This window comes from Cydia fagiglandana, chromosome 24 (assembly GCF_963556715.1).
Source record: "Cydia fagiglandana chromosome 24, ilCydFagi1.1, whole genome shotgun sequence".
Lineage (NCBI taxonomy): Eukaryota > Metazoa > Arthropoda > Insecta > Lepidoptera > Tortricidae > Cydia > Cydia fagiglandana.
Genome location: NC_085955.1, coordinates 6,685,773 through 6,708,461, shown reverse-complemented (window position 1 = coordinate 6,708,461; position 22,689 = coordinate 6,685,773). Strand labels below are relative to the sequence as shown.

Sequence of the window (22,689 nt, the reverse complement as noted above, 5' to 3'; positions counted from 1 at the left end):
TCTCTGTATTTACACTGCACAGCAATCCAGTAAAGGCACACGGAGCAGGCCTACAACGTGGCTAGGGCACTATTCGAAAATCCAGCACGCGGAGCCAGGCTCAACGCGGCGGTGAAACGATCGGCACTCAGTAGGTACGTGCGAGCGCGCGTGCGCGCGGTGCGGCGGCCGGAGCGGGATCTATTTTTCTATTCCATATCTTTAAAGCGGTCAGGTAACTTATTAGAAATTGTGATGCACATAATATAGGCGATTTTTGCAGTGAGTGACAAGTTAACATATATGGCTTTGGCAATCTGTGTTTGTACTTAGGTCTAGTTGACTGAGCTATTAGCTATTCTTGAATTGTGTACTTAAAATGACGCCTGGACCCCGTCAGCTGCCAGGCATCACGTCGAGGGCTTTTTGGTCGGCGGCGCGCCTTGTTTGGTTGATGCTAAGATAACCAGCTGATCTGACGATATAGACGCACGATTATCGGTAGTTAGCGTCGCCTGCGCGTCACGCCGACCGCACTTCTGACGGCGACGTCGGCGGCGCGCCGGCGCAGAGCCCGAGTGAAGCACTATATGCGCATTTAAAGTTGATCTCTCTGTAAATAGTTTCCCGCAAATTTCGCAACAGAACTGTTTCACCCCACTGTGGAGCCATTGATGCCTATCTAGGTGATCCTTGCGAGTAAATTGCTTGTTGCATACTTCACATATATAAGGTTTCTCGCCATTGTGAATACGTTCGTGGCAGCTAAAGGTGAACAATGACTTAAAATTCTTGTTGCAAAGTTTACAAGCGTACTTGTAGTTTCTTCCCAATTTCCCTCCCGCGTGAGTTCGCGTGTGATGAATAAGAGAAGATTGTTGGCCGAACTGTTTTTTGCATATTTCACAATGGAATGGTTTTTCACGAGTATGTACACGTGTGTGCGATACTAAGTTGCCTTTTTGTGTAAATCCCTTGTTACAAACGCTACAGGTGTAAGCCTTAGCCGCGTCAGCCACATGCGTTAGTTTATGACTAAGTAAACATCTTTTTTGTGTAAATCTTTTGTTGCAAATTTCACAGCTGTAAGGCTTCTCCCCTGTGTGTATCCTATTATGAACTATTAAAGACGACGTCTCCCTAAATCGCTTGTTGCATATTTCACAGCTGAAAGGTTTTTCTCCTTTGTGAACACGTTTGTGGACGACTAACTGCTTAAAACGTTTGAACTCACTATTACAAACTTCACACGAGTAAATCTTGCCTTTGTTATGAACTTTCATGTGGTTGATTAAATTTAGTTTCTTTGCAAACTGTTTGTGGCAAGTATCGCAGGTATAGGGTTGTGGGTCGGCGCTGACGGCGGGTGTGTGAGCAGGCGCGTCCTCCACACTGCTGGCGGGGCTCGGGTCGCACTGCGATGTCGCGGGACACGGCTGGCTCGCGGGCAGCGCTTCATCGCTGCTGACGAGCTCTTCTTTTGCGAGTTGTTTCCTTTTCGTGAATTTTGTCTCTGGCTTATTGTATTCTACTTCCATCTTTGTAACTGTAACAAAAAAATTAAGTGTCTCAATCAAATTAATAAAAAAAGTAAACATTATGAATACCTTAATTGAACCCCATTTAAGGTTAACCGTACCTGACTCAAAATCCTTGAATATTTGATTCCCATCGTTGGGTAGAGGATCCTGCGAGCCCTCAACTTTGACTTCGAGATCTGAAAACATACAAACAATTAAACAAAATTTGCCCCTGAGTGAAACACAAAATTTTTCACCACACCAACCCGAAGCAAATATTAAATGTAAAATATCAAACAAAATCAAACCTAATCAAATCCAATTTTTTTTATTTTATTTATTTATTTATTTATTAACATAAAAATATACATCTTATACAATTACAGTGTCCCACAAAACAGTTTACACGGTTTGACTGTGGGATCGTGCAGTCTCTACTCTCTTATATTAGAAAAAAAAAGTTAACATCTATCATTAGTAATAATGTCATCAATTGCTATACGCGATTTACGAGGTAACTACGCAGCTTTTTACCAAATATGACTTTATTGGCTTCCTGTCTGATGTCAGAAGGCAGGCTGTTGAGTATATAGGGAAGGCGTTTGTGGAGATTGTTATTAATGTTATTAAATATTTATCATCCAAAATCATCATTTAAAAGTCAATCCTACCAGCAAACATAAGAAAACAACTCAAAATTTGCATTTGATTACTTTGCCTCACATGTGAATAAAATGCAACTTTGCTATCAGTTTTTGAAATGCAAAGTAAGCCTTTCCGAGCTGGTGTGGTGAAAAAATATATGAAAAATTCTTCAGTACTTAAGTATTGTAGCGGAGTCAGTTATGAAGTTGACCCAAAAAAATTTTTATTAAGCTTTGAGCTTCATCACATATGATCTTTGAGTAATTCTAAGCATTTCAAGCCTGGGAGGCAATAAGGGGAGGGGGGGTACAAAGATGGCCGCCACCCGTCATCATTCAAAAAAATCTGTTCTGGTCCTGGTGGCTACTAGGGCAAGTTTGGTATCATTTTCGTATAAACCGGAGACGTAGAATTCATTGCTGATATTTGTTTTTTTCAGCTTCATAGTAATTTTACAAGAAAAACGTAAAAAGATGAAAATTTAGGATGGAGATATTTGCTTTGAGAGCTAATAACCATACATCGTTATCGCGGGAGCAAATACGATTTGACAATACTGAAAGATTATAAAAAACAGTCAAAAACAGAAATGACATTCGTATAGAGAAACGTTTATACCTACGACCTTAAAATGTATAATTATTTTATTGAATATCAATGCTATCTTACCTCCATACTTGACTTGATTGGTACTTAAAAAGATTACCTATTAGGTACGCAACCTTATCAGTCAATTTAGACATTTGTCAATCTTGACTGATCTTTATTTGTAACAACATAATCAAATAGAAGTTGCCTTTAAAATGCCTCGAAGGAAAATAACATGTGATGAATTTGTGGGGTTGTTTATACAGGATTATCCTGAGCTAGAGGCTCGCGATACAAATCTATTTTGCTCGAAGTGCAATATTAGTTTTTGTAAAACTAAATCTTCCGTGAAACGTCATTTTAACTCTGAAAGACACACTTCTCTCAAAAAAGATTTTAGGTTGGAACTGACAAAATTTCTAGTAAGCTGTAACATACCGTGGTCTCAAATAGAGAACCCTGTATTTAAAAATTTCATTGAAGATTGTGTATCTGGAAAATTTGAAAAAACTGTTCAGGTCCCTTCAGAATGTTTGCTGAGGCAGACTTGCGTGAATGAATTATACGACAAAGAGATGGATATAATTAGAGACGAATTAAAAGACGCGTATATATATGTAAGTGTTGATGAAACCACAGATGCTATAGGTCGTCAAATCGCTAACGTTATAGTAGGTGCTATGCTTGAAGATGATGTTGGAACTCCACACGTGCTGTCAAGCAAATGTTTAAATGAAACGAACAATATCAGTATAACTAATACTGTAAAAAATGCCCTGGATGATTTGTGGGGCCCTGGTCACAATAAGCATGACAAGGTGTTGTTGTTATTGACTGATGGTGTGGGGTATATGTTGAAAGCTGGCAGAAATTTGAAAACACTTTTTCCGAACATTGTCCATGTTACATGTTTAGCCCATGCTCTTAACAGAGTTGCCGATCAAGTTCGTGTTCTTTTTCCAGAAGTTAACCTATTAATTTCAAATGTAAAGAAAGTATTTCGCAAATCTCCGAAAAGAGTAAAAGCATTAAGAGAAATGTTTAATGGAATTCCTTTGCCTCCAAACCCAACAATTATTCGCTGGGGAACATGGATCGAGGCTACCACTTACTACAACAAGTATTTTGATGAAATAAAAAGCGTTATAGACACATTTCGTAATTCAGACGCACAGTGCATCGTCAAAGCAAAAAAATCTTTACTCAGTGCAAAAGTTCGAAAAGATGTAAATTTCATAGCAAAGTATCTGCAAGTAATACCAGATGCTATAAATAAACTGCAGTGCCAAAATCTATCTCTTAGTGAAAGTTTGACCATAGTACAAAATACATACAAACATATATCCAAATTAATTTTGAATAAAGATGGAAAACAGATTTTAAAAAAGTTCAAAGTGGTTTTGCAGAAAAATGCCGGATATGAAGTTATGAAAAAAATGTGTGAACTGATATCGGAGAAGGAGATAGTACTAGATTCAACGATATATCGTTCTACATTTGATTACTTCCGTCGTTTTAAAAACGCACCCATTACAACAGTAGCAGTCGAAAGATCATTTAGCCAATTAAAATGGATATTTACTGCACGACGCCGCAGATTAAGAGTAGAAAACATAGAGAAAATTTATGTCGTATATTACGAAAATCACTTAAGATCAACAAAAATTAAATAATGTTGTACAAAATAAATCATGAATATTTATTTGATATGTCGATTCCGGGTCATTATTTACTAACAGAGTGTAAAGCAAGATTTATGAACATTATGCAACAAAAACTTCGTGCTATGTATGATGAACTTCTTGGAGGCTTATAATGTGTAGGCAGAAAGGTCTGTTTTTACTAAACGGGCAGTCTGTTTTACCACTTCTTTAATAAATTTATATTTGCTCCCGCGATAACGATGTATGCTAATAACTTTTGTATAGTGGCCAAAAATATCATATAAAAAATACATTCATGCAGATTCTAAACATATACACGTTGAGTAATATCCTACTGCAAAAAGATGGTGAAAAAATTATTACATGACCGCAGCGCGGGTAGTTGGACTTTCGTTTATCTTGCGGACCGTCGTTTATCTTACAAAATGATCGAGTACGAGTATCTACGTAGATATGCTTACTTTGCTAGATTTTATGATGACGAATAAAATACTTTCATCCAGACATAATTCATCATACAGACATAATTTTAAGCATTTTAATTTTAATTTTTGCACTTGCAACGATTTGAGTGGGGCCTAGTGTTATTTGACCGGTGTTTTCTGTAAGGTGGAGGTAAGTACGTACTTCCCCAGTGGGGCTCTGCTCGGATAGATCTGGAATGACATCCGCTGTGCTGTGCCCTACCACACAAAGCGAGATGACATTTACAGTGCCCATACCTCTCTTTTGAACGTAGTTTAAGGATATACCCGGGTCCAAAATTGGGTCCGAGAAATAACTATTATAAATGAAATTATTCTAATAAAATAGCGCTCTTATTTTTGCTGATAATATTAAAACACTATTTATGAGAGAAATTGTACTACTTAGGAAGAGGCAAAATATTTATTTTCACGATAATTTTCATGCTATAACTCACTTTAAGTAATTTTATAGGTACTTACTAGTTGTTTTTAATAAATAACTTCAACCTGCACATAACATTCATTTGGATTTGACTTGGTTTGATTTTGTTTGATATTTTACATTTAATATTTGCTTCAGGTTGGTGTGGTGAAAAATTCTGTGTTTCACTCGGCGGCAAATTTTGTTTAACCCTCGTTCTTTGAAACCCTTACAACGCTCAAGATTCCATTTTTCGAACCACTCACTACGCTCGTGGTTCAATTTTGAAATCTTTCGCTTGATCGGGTATCAATATTAGCACGAGCGGTTAAACAACAACTTTGCCCCCTTGTAAAACAAATAACTATTATGCGGAGAGCTTACATTTAGAAATCATAACAGCTATGTAGGGTTTCTGCTCGAGAATTCCCGAGGCGAGAAATCTCGAGAAATTTGTCCTAAGTCGAGACGGGAAAAAATATTCAATGCCTCGAGAACTCGAGAAATAAATCTCTCGTGATAAGTTAAAAAAAAACACGCGTATAATACATGATGTGTCTATAATGTATTTCTTTAGGTAGTTAAATAAATATGAACAATGTTTTTTTTTACATTTTCAGGTAGAAACCTACTTATTTATTACCAACCAAATAAAAAACTACCTTGATCCGTCCCCTATCGTTATAGCTTTAACCAATTTTCAACTAACTATCATGATTCATGACATTCATATGTACCGTTTTTTTATTGAAAAACGCTTTAAAAAATATTGTAAAGAATTATAGGACCATATAATAAGTGTGATAACAAATATTACAAAACTAAATTACTATTGATAAATTAAATCATCCCGATATATTCCTATTTCGGAAATAAAATTACAACAATATTACATAATGCACTATAGCACATAACACATCGCCGCTGGTGCACACGCCTGCACGTAGTTTTCTTTTTTGTTGTTGTATTTTTGATTATTAAGTGCAATTTACGGTGAATAAAAATGTACCATATGTTTGATTATTGATCTCACCTACGATTCCTACGAGTCTGATTTGTAAACAACAAAAAAAAATAACATAGTGTTTTTTGGAGCTTTAAAAATTTCTCGAGATACTCGAAAAACTCGAGAAATCTTGGTCGAGAATTCCCGTGCCTCGAGAAATTAAAAAGGTCGAGAAACCAGAAACCCTACAGCTATGTATATTTGTCATAGTAATATAGGTTATGCAAGTATGACTTGGTGACAAACCAACGAAGCCCCGCGTCGCGGGGCTTCTATTTTCTGCTCTGAGGGATAAAAGGTAACTAACGAACCTAACCTAACCAAACCTGAAATTGCGGTTGTACATGATCTTATTTGTTAAGCGAGCCGCCCTCCTCTTTAAACATGGGGATACCTGGGGATGTCTATTTTTTTAACCTATACCAGAATTATGTCTGTGTACTGGAAACTGCGGACATTAAATATACAGAAAGCATTTTATTCGTCATCATAAAATCTAGCAAAGTAAGCATAGTTACCAAGGCCTGTTCACTTCCTAAGAAAGTTATGTCCCCAAAAAATTGCGCATGTTGCACCTGAAGCTTCTATGTGTGCGTTGGCCTCCGAGAAAAAGTTGCGAGTAATAAAAATAAAAACATTTTTCTACAGCAACATTGCTCCCAACTCTGATTTAAATTATCACGAATTTTATACATAATTATAATTAATCATAAAACGGGACTTAAAACTTAATTACACGCGATTAAGTTTTATAATGAATATTTGCTTCCAACTGTCTTTATCAATATTCATAAAATATATGGAGGGTAGGTACGTCTACCCACCATAATAAAAAATATATATTTGTCAATGACTCTGTCCAACTGCTGTGGTTAAAGTTCATAACGAACATTTTATTCATTAAATCTTTAAATAATAAATACAACGTAGCGGTACAACCACTTAAGACTGTAAGTCTGTACCTACATAGATTACAGCAATGCACATAGAAAATGTGCTAAATGCGGAGCAACGGCTGTTGAAGCAGCCAGAGTGAAATTTATACAGCTTTAGTGGGTTCAGAAGGAAACGAGTCATAACGCACCTGGAAAGCGTATTAATTAACCGTGAAGAAATGTATGAATGAATACAAGTTAGAAATCTGTGTAAAATGCCGTGTGTAAAGTGTAGTGTATCTGTGTGTAAAGTGTAATAGGTAGGTATGCCTAATGTTATTAAATTTGTATAATACTGAAAACTTTGTGAATGCGCTTTATTAATGTCTATTTTTATTAAGTTGTCAGGGTTTAATTTTCAGTGTATATTTCTATATGTAAAACATAATACAATGTTATAAACATAAATATGCCTTTTATTTAAATCAATAGATAATATCACAAACAAGGGGTAATATTTGCATCTTTCATATATTTCGTGATATGAAGATAACAAATATGTTTATCAACATAATTACTATATACCTATAATACCAATACCCGCCAGGCTAAACCGGTTGTCAACTTTAGTTCCATTGGTACACATCGAGGGCGCCAGTAGTATAAACGTATAAACGGTTGGGGACATTTTTTTGTATGGAGTTACCGTTCTTCTCCTAGTGAGTATTATATTCTTTGATAGTTACCTACGTAGATACTCGTACTCGACCATTTTGTAAGATAAACGCCGCCTAGCGAGAGTCTAACTACCCGCGCTGCGGTCATTTAATAATTTTTTCACCATCTTTTTGCAGTAGGATATTACTAAACATGTATATGTTTAGAAGCTGCATGAATTGCGCTTTATTATAGTATTTTTTGTATGATACTTTTGGCCACTATACAAAAGTTATTAGCTCTCAAAGCAAAAACCTCCATCCCAAATTTTTATCTTTTTACGTTTTTCTTGCAAAATTACTATGAAACTGAAAAAAAAAACAAATATCAGCAATGAATTATATGTCTTCGGTTTATACGAAAATGATACCAAACTTGCCCTAGTAGCCACCAAGACCAGAACAGATTTTTTTGAATGATGACGGGTTTCGGCCATCTTTGTACCCCGCCCTCCTCGACTAGACGCACGCTTCTTATCGCCTCCGAGGCTAGAAATGCTTAGAATTACTCAGAGATCATATGTGATGAAGCTCATAGCTTAATAAAAAAAATTTGGGTCATATATGGCAGCGATCCGTAACTGACTCCAGTATATTTTTCCTGCCGATTACGATACGATACTTATTTAGAGGTCCGAGCCTCTGCTTGACCCACCTTGAGATTACGATCGGCTTTTCCCCAAGTAAATCGTTCTACAAACTCCCTATAACCTACTTACAGCCACCTTAAGTGGCAACACTGGCGTGACGTCACTACCGGAACAGGCACCAACGCGAGCCGGCTAGCTGCTTGGTCAGTACGCTTTGACTTTTCCCCCAAGTAACGACGTGTGTTCGTTCGCAAAGCGAATATAAAAGTGAACTATCTACGTTTAGTTCTACAAGTGTAAGACTAAGGTAAGTCTATTTCCCTTTCTTTTAGCAACCTACGAGTTAATTTTATTGATGCTCCGGACGGCTTACCGCCTCTGAGAGCCATCAAATCACATTACGTTATTAGACGTATGCGAGCAGCGTGTATCACATCACCTGCTCCTGCTTTTTGAGTAAACGTGCTTTATACGCACTACAAAAGCAAAAACCCGGAACGTAAGGGATCGTATATCCCTATATCTGACCCGTCGTCTCAATTGAGCCGTCGGCTCCTATCCGTTCCATACTGGACCCGTCCGACGGGCGGTCCGGCTGACCCGACGGTTCACTGTACATACCATCAGTTCCGCCCGTCGGACCAACGGCCCGACGCTTCGCGCGACCGTCCTCTCTAAGCCTAATTGATCCGACGGATCATCAGTTACAGCTATGCTCAAATAGTATTCCTTTTTCAGGAATATGCCAACAATCCGAGAGATCCTTCTACTCACGGGCACCACAGCCTCCTCCTCAAAGGACCCGATCGACAAGCTGCATGACGCCGTTCTACCGTTCATGCCGTTAGACTGGAAGGACTGGCAAATAGAAGAGGTCAATATTCGAGAGCTCATTGGCGATCCACCCGATCCTAAGATAACCAACAAATTGCGCTATGCGATCCCGACAGCAGACATAGCAGCAGCTTTTAACCTGAAGGAACTATCCGAAAAAACATATAAAAACATAAAATTGAAGATGCTTGAATGGCCTTTTACCAGAGCCCTAATTTATGCCCCTTACTCACTGGCTGTTAAAATACACGGCAACAACGTGGAAAATGTTCTGAATACAGTTAGAACGATGAAACCACATCTTTGTAGCAGAGAAGAGACCGATAATTTCTTAAGAGGACGCTCTTCGTCGCGGGGCTCAAAACGAGCTCCAAGCTCTCCAGCTCGGTCCTTAACCAGAACGAAGCGACTGAGGACCCCTGGGAACACAGAAAAAACACAGAGCGCCACACCGGATCCTATTGCCGCTGCACTGGCGAAACAAACTGAAATGTTCGCCGCCCTGATGAAACAAATGGTGGCCGCCTCGAACAACACCGCCGAGCGCGTCATACAAGCGGTAAACTCAGTTAAAGACGTTCAAGTGGCTGATGATCATACTATCGCTGAAGCGGACACGTCCTATTCCGACATTGATATAGGATCGAACAACGAAAGCGAGGAGCGCCAAGAAACGCCAGTACCAACATGGGGTGACAAGACAGAAGCCATAGCGGGTCTTTGCTTTGACACGATCACTACAGAAGCTGAACCTCCTGTTCCAGCGGCAGATGCAGACATGGTAGCAAAAGGAGCTAAATGCCAACGCCTTGGCTCTGACACATGGAATAATCTGCGTTACAAAGAAGCGGAAAAAACGCTACATGGAACTCCGGTTTTCACTGCATTAAAAATCAACCCTCAGCTAAGCAAGATCACGCCGAAATGGTGTAATCCAGATATACTCTTGAAAATCGACAAAACCTTAGGGGTTCTCACGCATGCCTTTCTGCTGGAGCGACGAGCCCTAGAAAATGGGCTCCAGCAGATAGCAAGAGAGGTGGATGACCCCCTCATTTTCAATGCGATACACCGGAATGTACTCTCAAAAGAGTCTGGGTACAGGCGTATCTCCGACCAGGCGCTACAATACATCTGTGGCCGGCGCTCCGAAATAATATCGACCAGAAGAGCGTTCTACTCATCCTCGGATATGGCGTGTGACACCGTCATGCAGAACATCCCGCCTTCTAAGACACACTTGTTTGATGAAGCAATGCTTTCAGAAGCTTTCAAACAATATGGCGGATATGAAAAGTTTTTTCCCCCGAAGAAACCGGAGTTCAAAAGCAAAATGCAAAACAAAACTCCCAACGCTGGGAGCGGGAACTTCAATAGGACAAGACAACCTCGACGAGCCCACGGGCCAGCCAAACCGTCTGGTCATCAAAAGAATCGTGCCAAGGACACTCAAAGCTCGAAGAAGGACTCCAGAAAGCGCCCCACGCGAGCTGCGCATAATAAAAAATATTGACAATCAGTTTCGAGCCGGGGCACTACGTCTAAGGGTAAATCAGTGGAGAAAATTAGGAGCAAATCAAACTCTACTAGACATAATAAAAGGATACAGGATCCCCTTTATCAAAAAACCCCCGTTAATGTGCCTCTCCAAGGAAGACATCAAATCACTGGAGACGACGCCCAGCCTTACCATGGACTCGGAAATTCGGGGCCTACAAACAATTGGGGCGATAGAGCCAGCATCGGCTCCAACGGGGTTCCTGTCCCCTTTATTCCTGAAAAAGAAACCGGACGGCAGCTTTCGGCAGATCTTCAATTTGAAAAACTTAAACAAATTTTTAGAACCAAGAAAGTTCAGGCTTATAAACTCCCAAAAAGTTCAAAACTTCTTACAACCACAGGATTACTTACTGAAAATAGATATTTCAAAGGCATATTTTCATGTGCCAATAATAGAGCAGCACAGGAGATTCCTGATGCTAAAGGTGGGAGAAAGCCTCTTTCAAATGACGTGTCTGCCCTTTGGTCTAGCAACTGCACCTCAAGTCTTCGCCAAACTAACGAACTGGGTAGCAAGCATCCTAAGAAGCGAAGGGATCCGCGTGGTCGTGTATCTCGACGACTTCCTCATAGCGGGGCAGAATCCGTCACAACTAACAAAACAAGGAATTCGTGCCTGTCAAATACTAAAGTACCTCGGATGGCAACTGAACTCCGGAAAGACCAGCCAAACTCCATCTCAAAAACAAGAATACCTCGGGATTATTTGGGACACGCAAGCGGACATAAAGAGTATAGACCACAAGAAAAACTTGCTTACGAGGAAACAACTGTCGAAAATACTAACGGAACAAAAATGCACCTGGCTAGAAGCAAAACGTCTTCTAGGACGTCTGACTTTCGCGTCCTTTGTCGTGCCTTACGGGCGACTGCACTGTCGGCACCTCCAGAGAGACAACAACAAAATGAGAAGATTCCCGACGAGCAAAAAATATGCTCTGTCCCCGGAGACTCTATCCGATTGCACGTGGTGGCTAGGACACCTGTCCGACAATTCTGCTATTTTTCCAAAACAAACGACAATTTTTATATCGACAGACGCATCGGACTGGGGATGGGGCGCATCCATAAATGGCAGACACCAAAAAGGACCGTGGAACAGCAAGCAAAAAACGTGGCACTGCAACAGGAAGGAATTGTGGACAGTATTCATAGTGCTAAAGAAGAACAAGAAAATAGTACGAGGACAAACGTGCCTTCTACAATCAGACAACCAAACTGTCGTAGCTTATCTGCAGAAACAAGGGGGCACCAAATCCTTGGTCCTGCTGAAGCTAACGAGAATGATATTCCAGCTCATCAATCAACTAAATATAACGCTTACAGCGAGACACATCCCGGGTCGATACAACGCTACGGCGGACAGCCTCTCTCGCCAACAAGAACTTCCGGAGTGGTCCCTGTCGAATTCAGTCATGGACACGATATTCAGCAAATGGGGAACACCACAGATCGACCTTTTTGCGTCAGCTCAGTCGAAGGTGGTACCAGTGTACGTGACCGAGGACATACGGGATCGAAACGCATTATTCGTAGATGCTTTCTCCAGACATTGGAACTGGAACCTGGCGTGGATATTCCCCCCACCATGTCTAATGCCGAGAGTACTTTGCCACCTGAACAAAGCGCGAGGAATCTACTTAATTGCCTGCCCGAGGTGGCACAAAGTACATTGGAGAGCCGATCTCAAATCTCGCGCAACAGCAGCCCCGTTCACGATTCGAGATTTACAATTCAATCTAATGGATCGCAGAACCAACCAACCACCTCCAGAAGTGAGAGACCTAGAATTGGAAGTCTGGAGGGTACGGGGTGGGCCTCCGAGATAAACACCTGGCCACAAGAGTACAAGGACCTTCTCGAAAATTCCTGGCGAAAAAGCTCTTTACGAACATACCATTCAGCATGGATAGGGTTGCCAGATGGTCGGGATTTGGCGGGATTCTCCCGATTTTTAGCATGTGTTCCCGATTCCCGACAAAGTGTATACTGTCCCGAAAAACAGCTTCACGTTATAAAACAATAATTTCAAGTTCCGAACTGTCGTCGAGCGAGCGAACTGACGTAGTGCCAATAATGTAAAATGTCGTTGTTTTTTTAATACAATTATTTTAATTTTAATGTATTTTTTTCCCGACTTAAGTCCCAAAATCCCGAAAATTTTATATTGTTTCCCGATAATAGCGCCTTTCGATCTGGCAACCCTAAGCATGGATCAGATGGAAAAAATGGGCAGCTGAAAATTCCTGTTCTATTAATGACCCGTCTCCAGAAAAAGTGGCAGAATATCTATGTTTTCTTCATCATAGAGAACATCTAGCCGCTGCAACAATATTAGTACATAAATCAGTGATTTGTACCTTTGCCAATCCATCGAGATCAGAATTAATCTCCAGTCATCCATTAGTGAGAAACATACTTAAGGGCATATCAATATCTAAGCCTAAGGTTAAGAAACCTATATGGAATTTGGATGACATTTTAATTGGTCTGAATAAAAGTATAGTAAATGAGGATAGCTTATATCAAGTCTCCAGACATACGGCTCTGCTACTGTTACTGCATTCAGGTAGACGTATCCACGACTTGACGTTATTAGATATATCACCTAACAATTGCCATATTAGCGCCGACTCTGTCATCCTTCAACCGAGGTTTGGATCGAAAACAGACTGCACAAAATTTCGTCAAACCGGATGGGCCCTCAAGGCCAATCATGTCAAGAATCTTAATTCCGTATTTTGGATTAAAAAATTATTAGAGGTATCGTTGCCTCGGCGAAACGCTAGGCAATCTTTGAACAGTCTGTTTATCACAACTAGAGGGAAGGTACAAGAAGCCAGTAGATGCGTGATAGCCGGTTGGATAAAAAACTACTTCAAGGAACTTCACATAAATGCTCCGCCTGGCTCCACCCGTGCTGCAGTGGCAAGTGACAACTACTCCCTGAGCGGTTTAGACATAGAAGACGTCTTGTCTAAAGGAAACTGGAGATCGCAAGAAACATTCTTCAGACATTACTATAGGCAAATCAGCCGACCACGTATGATTAATACCGACAGACCTTCCAATCATTTCAATGCGGTCTAGTCTATTCTAATTCACCCTTTAATTACTTGTAATAAGTAGAAATAAAGTGATTCCTAACAATATCTTAATATGAATTATTATTGAAATCATCACGATACCATTCACAGTACACCAATCGAAAAATGCCGGCAGAAACCAAACACATCTCAAGGTGGGTCAAGCAGAGGCTCGGACCTCTAAATATAACCGTTTTTCCCCCGAAAGGGATAAAAACGAATATTTCGAGTCCAGCCGAAGCTTGACCCACCCAAGTTTAAATGCCTTGCCGGCATATAAAGGTACTGACCAAGCAGCTAGCCGGCTCGCGTTGGTGCCTGTTCCGGTAGTGACGTCACGCCAGTGTTGCCACTTAAGGTGGCTGTAAGTAGGTTATAAGGAGTTTGTAGAACGATTTACTTGGGGAAAAGCCGATCGTAATCTCAAGGTGGGTCAAGCTTCGGCTGGACTCGAAATATTCGTTTTTATCCCTTTCGGGGGAAAAACGGTTATATTAAACAAACTCAGTACATTAAACTGTAATAATAACTTACGTATGAGTGGCTCGGCTTCTTCGCCGTCATCTGACTCTTCTGATTTCATGGAAGGTAATTCTTCTGAAACAAAAAAATCTATTTACTGACTTTAATTAAATTGAATTAGTCTCAGACTATCCTCTCTTCGTTAACAGATCCACTGCGGATGTACCTCACAAACCGTGTGAATCAAATGGTTGAGCTACATCATCCTCTAATTGTAATTTTTGGCCGGTTAAATTACAATATGTATTTTAAATTTTGCACCAACATATAATAAGTATTCTAGAATAATTAAAATAAATTTAATAATCACCGTTACGGGCTTGATTCAAACTTGCGACTTTTTGGAACATCGTTTGCTTGAAGGGGTGAATTTTTCTTTTAATATGAAAAGAAATACTGGCCGATCGCTGGTGACACATCTGTTTGATAAATATTTGTTAAGTTTTCTAGACCTCACCTTTCACATGTAGAGTTCCCTTGAGCCGCGCGTGCAGCTCGGCCTGGATGCACTGCACTTGCAGCTTGAAGTCGCTTGCGTCCCGCAGCCGCCCCACGCACACCTCGCAGATACCATCGTCATCACCTAACAGTGTTAGCTGCAAGTAAATAATCCTATCAAGCAATTTGGAATTATCAATCAATCAAAGCATTTAGTTTCAGGCAATTAAGGCCCATAGATAAATACCTTACAAACTGACATGACATATATCCATACTTAATAATATAATATTATAAAAGGAAGGAAATCTATCTGTCTGTCTGAGTGTCTGTTACTTCTTCACTCTTAAACCGTTGAACTGATTTCGATGAAATTTGGTATAGAGATTGTTTGAGTCCCGAGGAAGGACATAGGAGAGTTATTATCCCAGAAATTATTTCTTAAAGGGGTGGAATTTTGTATGGGAACTTAACAACAACTGCATTACAAACATTGTTGATAAGAACTGTCCCGCCCGCGCAGTGTAGCAACGGCGCTGGTGCATGATTTAGTTGAAATTTTGGTATAAAGATATAGTTCGTTTTTTTAGCATTGGAAAGAAGGTAAGTGATCTTGACGACTTTTAATTAAAAAACGCTTTTTAAAAATCAGTAACTATTACTTATGAAAGCAGAAAAATATAAATTATTGTATTAGGTTCATAATTGTTACATATTTGCCGTGACTTATTTTAGAAACGTGTTTTTCAATTAAATGACACATCAAGATTGTTTACCTTATTTCTAATGCTAAAAAAACGAACTTTAGTTTGAGTCCCAGGGAAGGACAAAAGGTAGATTTCATTCAAGAAATCACCCTTTAAGGGGGTCAAAGTTTGTATGATGAATCAAAAAAACGCAGATTGAATAAAATAATAGCTATCTAAATTACTAATTCCACGCTGACGAAGTCACGGGCAAAAGCTAGTATACAATAATAAAAATCTTAATTACTAAAAAAAAAACATTTTCATGGAGCAGTTTTGTGTTGTTATATTAGAAGTGTGTCAGTACTGCCAGTAGGTCAAATTCTCAGTTAAGTATTTCATAGATGGCATTTGTTCATTCTTCCTTCCGTCGCCTACAGATAGTATTAATAGTACAGTACAGTAGCCCCCTATACATTTACATATTTACGGGCATCTCTTATATGTGTTCAGTCTTGGGCTTATAACCATGGTTAATAAGACCAAGTTATTGTTTGAAATCCTCTTGCTCAAAATAGTTTATTCTGGGGCAATCCCTAGTGAGGCGCAAATGAAGGATATGGTGGAAATAATCACTGGTAATGGGTAAGTCTTGGTATATCAGTTAGCGGGCTGGTATCCGGAGTAACGAGTTTGAAAATCGCCCTGGCAGTACATTTTTCATTTATTTCAAAATATCAATTGATTTTGGGAATATAACACTATCCTGGCTCTGTTACGTGAATTTAGTCGTTAGCTACACATAGTTTTGCTATTCATTCATTATAGAAAGACGAAATATCATTGCTTACATGTATTTCAAAGCAGTCTTTGAGCATCTCTGTGTATATCTCAGTTTTTCCGAGGCATGTATATGGCATGTTCAAATCTTTGTCCGCAGGCCGCTGCAGACAGCATTGACACGAATTCTTAAATTCCATTAATAAAGATAAACAATTTTTTTGAATAGCATGAATAGTTTCATAAGTATCGTCTCCACCAGCCTCCAGCTTCAATAATAATAATGATGATGATGGATCATTGATGGATGAACCAGCCCATCGACACCCCATACTATGATAAACTATGAACGTACTTGTTACCAACATTGAGGCATAGAAATAATCTTATCGAATTAAAATGACTGTTGTTGCATTTTGGTAGCACATACCATACTTGCTTTCAACTTAGTCGTATTATACTTACTTTTCTTTAGGTTGGTATGATCGGTAAAACGTCAACCGTCATTTTAAATTTTCGTGACAGCGGTAATATTAAGTGATTATTTTTGAGTATAAGACAAAATAACTTTCTCTTTTACTTAAATGGGGGGCAAATCTTTGCGAAAATGTGAAGTTTGTGGGGTCAGGCGTGTAAGAAGATTAACTTCTGATATATTTTTGGCGAGATTTCCGCTTGACCCCAACAGGTCGATAAACTGATGTTTTATGCGATATTTTCATTTTGAGTCGTTACCAGATACTAATTTAATTAGTTTGGAGCAGTTTTTATCGTTTACAATCCTTGATTAAAACGAAAACATTCTGTGAATAGGTTCTTCTTGTAAAAAACTAGGTAACCTAAGGACACGAATAGTGTGCGAACAACTTGTCGATAATCCCTTTATTTCAGATGTCGATTATGGGTAAAGTTGACCGGCAACGAAGATTTGGTATATTTACCCATACAAAGATTAAACGAAAATAAATTTATTTGTGGAGATCATTTTCTTCCAACTGCCTTCAACAAAAATGGAAACAGGCTAAAAAGGAATGCGGTACCAAGCCTAAATCTCAAGGCGCCCCTCTCGGACGAAATTCTATCGTCATTCCCTATTGTTCCAGAGTTTGAAAAACCGGGCAAGTGCGAATCGGACTCGAGCACAAAGGGTTCCGTACCATAATGCAAAAAAAAAACAAAAAAAAGCAAAAAAAAACGGCCAAAGTTAAGCAACGCGGGGTGGTCAGTACTTGGATGGGTGACCGTTTTGTTTTTGAATTTTTTCCATTTTTTTTTGCTTTATGGTACGGAATCCTTCGTGCGCGAGTCCGACTCGCACTTGCCCGGTTTTTAGGGTTCCGTAGCCAAATGGCAAAAAAAACGGAACCCTTATGAATTCGCCATACCTGTCTGTCTGTCTGTATGTCTGTCTGTCTGTCCGTCCGTCCGTATGTCACAGCCACTTTTTTCCGAAACTATAAGAACTATACTGTTGAAACTTGGTAAGTTGATATATTCTGTGAACCGCATTAAGATTTTCACACAAAAATAGAAAAAAAAAACAATACATTTTGGGGGTTCCCCATACTTAGAACTGAAACTCAAAAATTTTTTTTTCATCAACATATGGGTGTGGGGTGTCTAATATTGAGGTTTCTAATATCATTTTTTTCTAAACTGAATAGTTTGCGCGAGCCGCGAGAGACACTTCCAAAATAAGAGAATGATAAATCTAAAAAATATATATGATGTACATTACCATTACCAAATCGTAAACCGCTATTGTATTATGTTACTTGCTGGTACGGAACCCTTCATGGCCGAGTCCGACTCGCACTTGGCCGCTTTTCTTTAACTAAAATCAGGCAAGTAAATTAAAATGTTTGATTATGTTAAGCGCCCTCCAGACTATGCGCGTGAATCGCGGGCGAAGCCGCGAACGCGAGTGTGGAGTCTAGTTCGCTGATATGCGAAATCGACTCCAGACTCGCGTTCGCGGCTTCGCGCCGCGATTCGCGCACGAGTGTGGAGCGGGCTTTACAGTGGTTTCTGCTGGAAGTGTCTCAGGACAAAAACGCAAACTAGGAGGTAAAAGATAAAAATAATACTTTAATTATATTTTTATTTTTTGACTTTCGTTTGAATTGAATATAACGTAATTTTACAACCTTGTTTAAGGTGAAGATGATGATTCCACAAATTCAAAACGAAATAAGGGTTATGACCCAAACAGTGTGCCATCGACCTCAACTTACGAGATTTCTGATAAAATGACACCACATCATTCAGAAATAGGTATTAAAATTTTATTAGTATTCATAATTTGCTACCTTTTTTTAGGGTTCCGTAGCCAAATGGCAAAAAACGGAACCCTTATAGGTTCGTCATGTCTGTCCGTCTGTCTGTCCGTCTGTCTGTCCGTCTGTCTGTCCATATCGATTCTGTTTAGTCAACTATAATGAAACTGACCAATCACAGCTTGCCGCGATCAAGAGGCCGCCGAAAGACGCTGGATGCGGGTCACTTCCAACCGGTACGAATGGAGGTCCAAGGGGGAGGCCTATGTTCAGCAGTGGACGTCTTATGGCTGAGATGATGATGATGATGATGATGAAACAAAATCTACCCTCAAATGGCTTCTTAAGTAAGCCAGTTGAGGTTGGATGAAAACATTACACGATCAAATAACGTAGGTTAAAGTCAGGTCGTTTGGTGACATATCTAGGCGGTTTTGCATTTGGTTGGTTAACCAATAAATCTTATAACTACCCGAAAATGTAAAAATTGTTTGTTTACTTTTATTTAAATACCTAAAGATACAGACTACAAGTGCTGGTATTAAAAAAAAGGTGGTACCAGAGTTAGGCTTGCAACTTTCAAAAAGATGATTATACAATCAAATCCTTTATTATGTATGACCTTTCCGGAACATCGAATTGTGTGTAATGCCAACTCCTATGTTGAATAAGACATGCACAAGATTTTAATGGTGATTATTATAGATAGACTACGCAATAGCTAATCTATTAAAAAAATATCTATATCTTACAGCAAACTAGTATGCATATCGCTGGTCGGCAGCAGCAAGGAGTGGAGCGTTTCCATGCCCGATACCGAGGAGATCCTGTGCGTCACGGCGGGCAGCGACGTCGTCGCGTGTGCGACTAACGCGAGGTTGCTGCGGCTGTTCACGCCAATGGGCACGCAGAGACAGGTCTGGTAAGTATTTTTTTTTAATACGTCATAAATCGTAAACCGCAATTTTATTATGTTACTTGCTGCTACGGAACCCTTCATGGGTGAGTCCGACTCGCACTTGGCCGCTTTTTAACGCGTGTTGAAAAAGCTCCCGTGCGAATGGGGGCTTACGTAATTTTAGAGATCTAAGCATACATACAGACAGGCAGCGGGAAGCGACTTTGTTTTATACTATGTAGTGATGAACAATTTGTTACTAATCATAATTATTATTAACAAATCATTAGTCATAGTCATAGTCATAGTCATTTATTTGATAAAACCGGTTTACATGTCAAAGATAATAATTATAATGATTCCCAACAGATTACAGTATTGTAAAATGATTGAGTTAACATTAGATCACAATATGATAAAAATAAAATATTAGTAAAAATGTACAATTATACAACCATAATTAGTCACTTCACGGATTCATCCGAATAAATTATAACACATACCCAATAACAGTACCTACTATTGAAGTCAGTACCGAAGTAATAAATAAATAATCACACTTAAAAAGGATGTTGGTATATGGACTAACTGTCTTTATACATTAAAAATTCATCATAGCTATAGAACGAGCGCTCAATAAGCCAGTGTTTTAGACGGCACTTAAACCTATGCAGACTTGTGGCCTCAGTAACAATGCTTGGTAACTTGTTGTAGACCGTGGGGCCCATAACGTGAGTTAACTTGGACGACTTCACAAGTTTGCGGCTAATACCTACAAGCTTGTTAGCGTTTCGCGTATTGTACTCGTGTACCATTGCGTTCGTTTTGTAGGATGTAAGGTGTTCACGCACATACACTGCGACCTGCATTATTACTACTGCGGGTAATGTGAGAATGCCCAGTTTTGTGAACAGTTGCTTTGCCGGAGTATCTAGCGGTACTCGTGAGATGGTTCGTATGGCGCGTTTCTGGAGGCGAAAAACTCTTTCCCACTCGGCACAGCGTCCCCAGAGTTCCGCCCCGTACTGTATTAGGGAGTGAACTGTAGCAAAATAACACGCGCGGGCCACCTCCGAAGTCACAGACCCGACTACTCTACTAAGGGCAAAGCACGCGCTTGCTACTCTGCTGCACAGTTTGTCTACATGCCGATCCCACTTCAAGCCCGAGTCTATCTCAAAACCCAGAAAAGCTGTAGCAGTGGTTTGTTCCAGCAGCGTTCCATCAATTTCAACAGCCAGCGGCGCTGCTTGGCGACCAGATAAATTAAATTGCATGAAGTGCGTTTTCTTAAGGTTGAGAGCTAAGCCATTGGTTCTGAACCAATAAGCAAGCTGCGCCGCTGCCTCGTTCAACGCCTTCTCAACGCCATCTCCATTCGGAGCAGTAACAATCGCAGCAACGTCATCAGCATACATTAGTACCTCACCGGCTTTTATGGCATCAGGCAGGTCGTTTAAAAGCAGTGAAAAGAGCAAATTTGAAACTGATGATCCCTGCGCCACGCGCATACGTCCTCCCTGTGGATCAGACCTCACTTTCCCACCATCACTAACCACAACTTGTGTCCTATTTTGAAGTAGGCTTGAGAAAAGGGACAATGATGTATCGAGGATGCCGTAATGGCGCAGCTTACCTATGAGCACTGCATGGTCGGCAACATCAAAAGCCTTTGAGAGGTCACAACACAAGACTGCGACCTCCTGCTGACTCTCTCTAGCTGCTACAATACGCCGTATCAGTTCACGGGATAGCGACGTGGTGGATCTGCCCTCACGGTACGCATACTGTCTGTCAGATAGACTATTTGTTGATTTTAGGAACTGTGAGAGACGGGCACTTAGGCCATGCTCAAAAATTTTTGCTATCGCCGGAATAATCGATCATCATTTTCATTTTGTTTTAGATGATGCTTCGACTTCAAGGGTAAAAACGAATAAAACCACAGATTGTATACGAGGAACACCGCCAAAATATGGCTACAGCAACATAGAAATGACTCCACGAAAAAAAAAACTTGTAAAAAAGTTGCAGCGAACACAGTGTTTGTTATCATCACTCTCAAAAACATCCGTCGATTTGGACAAATTAGATTCCGATTTTCTGAAAAATGTTGTATCAGACTCTCTGAAAAATCAAGCCCGGAAACCTAGAGGCAAGCGATGGAATTTAATTAACAAAATTTCTGCTGTACTTTCATAAAGTATCTTCTGTAATGCTAGATCCAAAACAAAAACATAAAATGAAAGTGAAATATGCCGCTCAAACTCTAAGTAATACTTTCGCAGCTATTCTAAAGATGATTGCAGAAAAATATGAAGACACAGAGTACGGAAAAGAAGTGGCACAAACATCCGAGGTAGTACGGGACCTTAATAATTTATTTGATTCTACTAATGGCCCATCAAACCCAAAAGATGTAATAAAGGGACGAAGACAAAATGTGTCTCGTAAAACCAATCACATAGAAATCTGGAATAGTTTTTTGAAAAAGCTGAAGTCAATGGAGTTCATGAAATCAGATAGCAGGTTAAGATTAAAAAGAGTCAGATGCGTGGAAGGTTATATTGTAACCATAAATTCGCTTAAAGATATCTGGTGTTATTGTAAGGATCAAGGATTTAACTATTTGAATTTACGCTCACTGAATCAAGACGCTCTTGAAAACCTATTCGGACTTATACGACAGAATAGCCCTACAAATCGAAATCCTACCTGCACACATTTTGTAAGTGCATTGAAATCAATTCATATTTCTGGAATGAATGCACCACATAACCGAGGATCTAATTGCGAAGAAGATTTGAACAAGTTATTGCTTGTCAATCCATTATGCCAACATGATGTTGATGGTGATGAGAAACTCACATCAATGACTACCAATGAAGAAGAAGAATATCCTGTTTTAATGATACCTGAAAATGAATTAGAGGAGCAAATTGAAACAGATTTAACAGACATAGAAAATCAACCTATTGTATATTTAAGCGGTTACATAGCTTATAGACTGTTGAAGAACGTAAGCTGTCAAATGTGTTCTAATTTGCTGAAACTGGAAGATGTTACAGATCACCCAATGTATAAATTTATAAGCTTGCGGGAGTGGTGGCAAGAAAAGAAATCATTAACGTACCCATC

The 22,689-nt window shown here is 39.6% G+C and overlaps 1 protein-coding gene across 1 annotated transcript; it reads right to left on the bottom strand.

Annotated features, from left to right (window-relative positions):
* Positions 1-389: 389 nt before the first annotated feature.
* LOC134676616 (zinc finger protein 436-like) lies at positions 390-20,969 on the bottom strand. The gene is made up of 6 exons (XM_063535012.1): positions 20,697-20,969; positions 19,406-19,572; positions 14,931-15,085; positions 14,486-14,548; positions 1,619-1,696; positions 390-1,525 (listed from the first exon to the last, which is right to left on the bottom strand). The coding sequence occupies exons 1-6, from the start codon at positions 20,967-20,969 to the stop codon at positions 390-392; spliced, it is 1,872 nt and encodes a 623-aa protein (XP_063391082.1).
* Positions 20,970-22,689: the final 1,720 nt, after the last annotated feature.

What these genes read in the sequence shown, in the direction of transcription:
- LOC134676616 (XM_063535012.1), bottom strand. Translation starts at nt 20,969, where the DNA reads ATGTATGCTGATGACGTTGCTGCGATTGTTACTGCTCCGAATGGAGAT. An exon ending in GCTTGAAGTGGGATCGGCAT is followed by an intron (nt 19,573 to 20,696) that starts GTAGACAAACTG and finishes AATACTTACCAG; the next exon opens with ACCTGTCTCTGCGTGCCCAT. An exon ending in ATTCAAGGATTTTGAGTCAG is followed by an intron (nt 1,526 to 1,618) that starts GTACGGTTAACC and finishes TTTTTGTTACAG; the next exon opens with TTACAAAGATGGAAGTAGAA.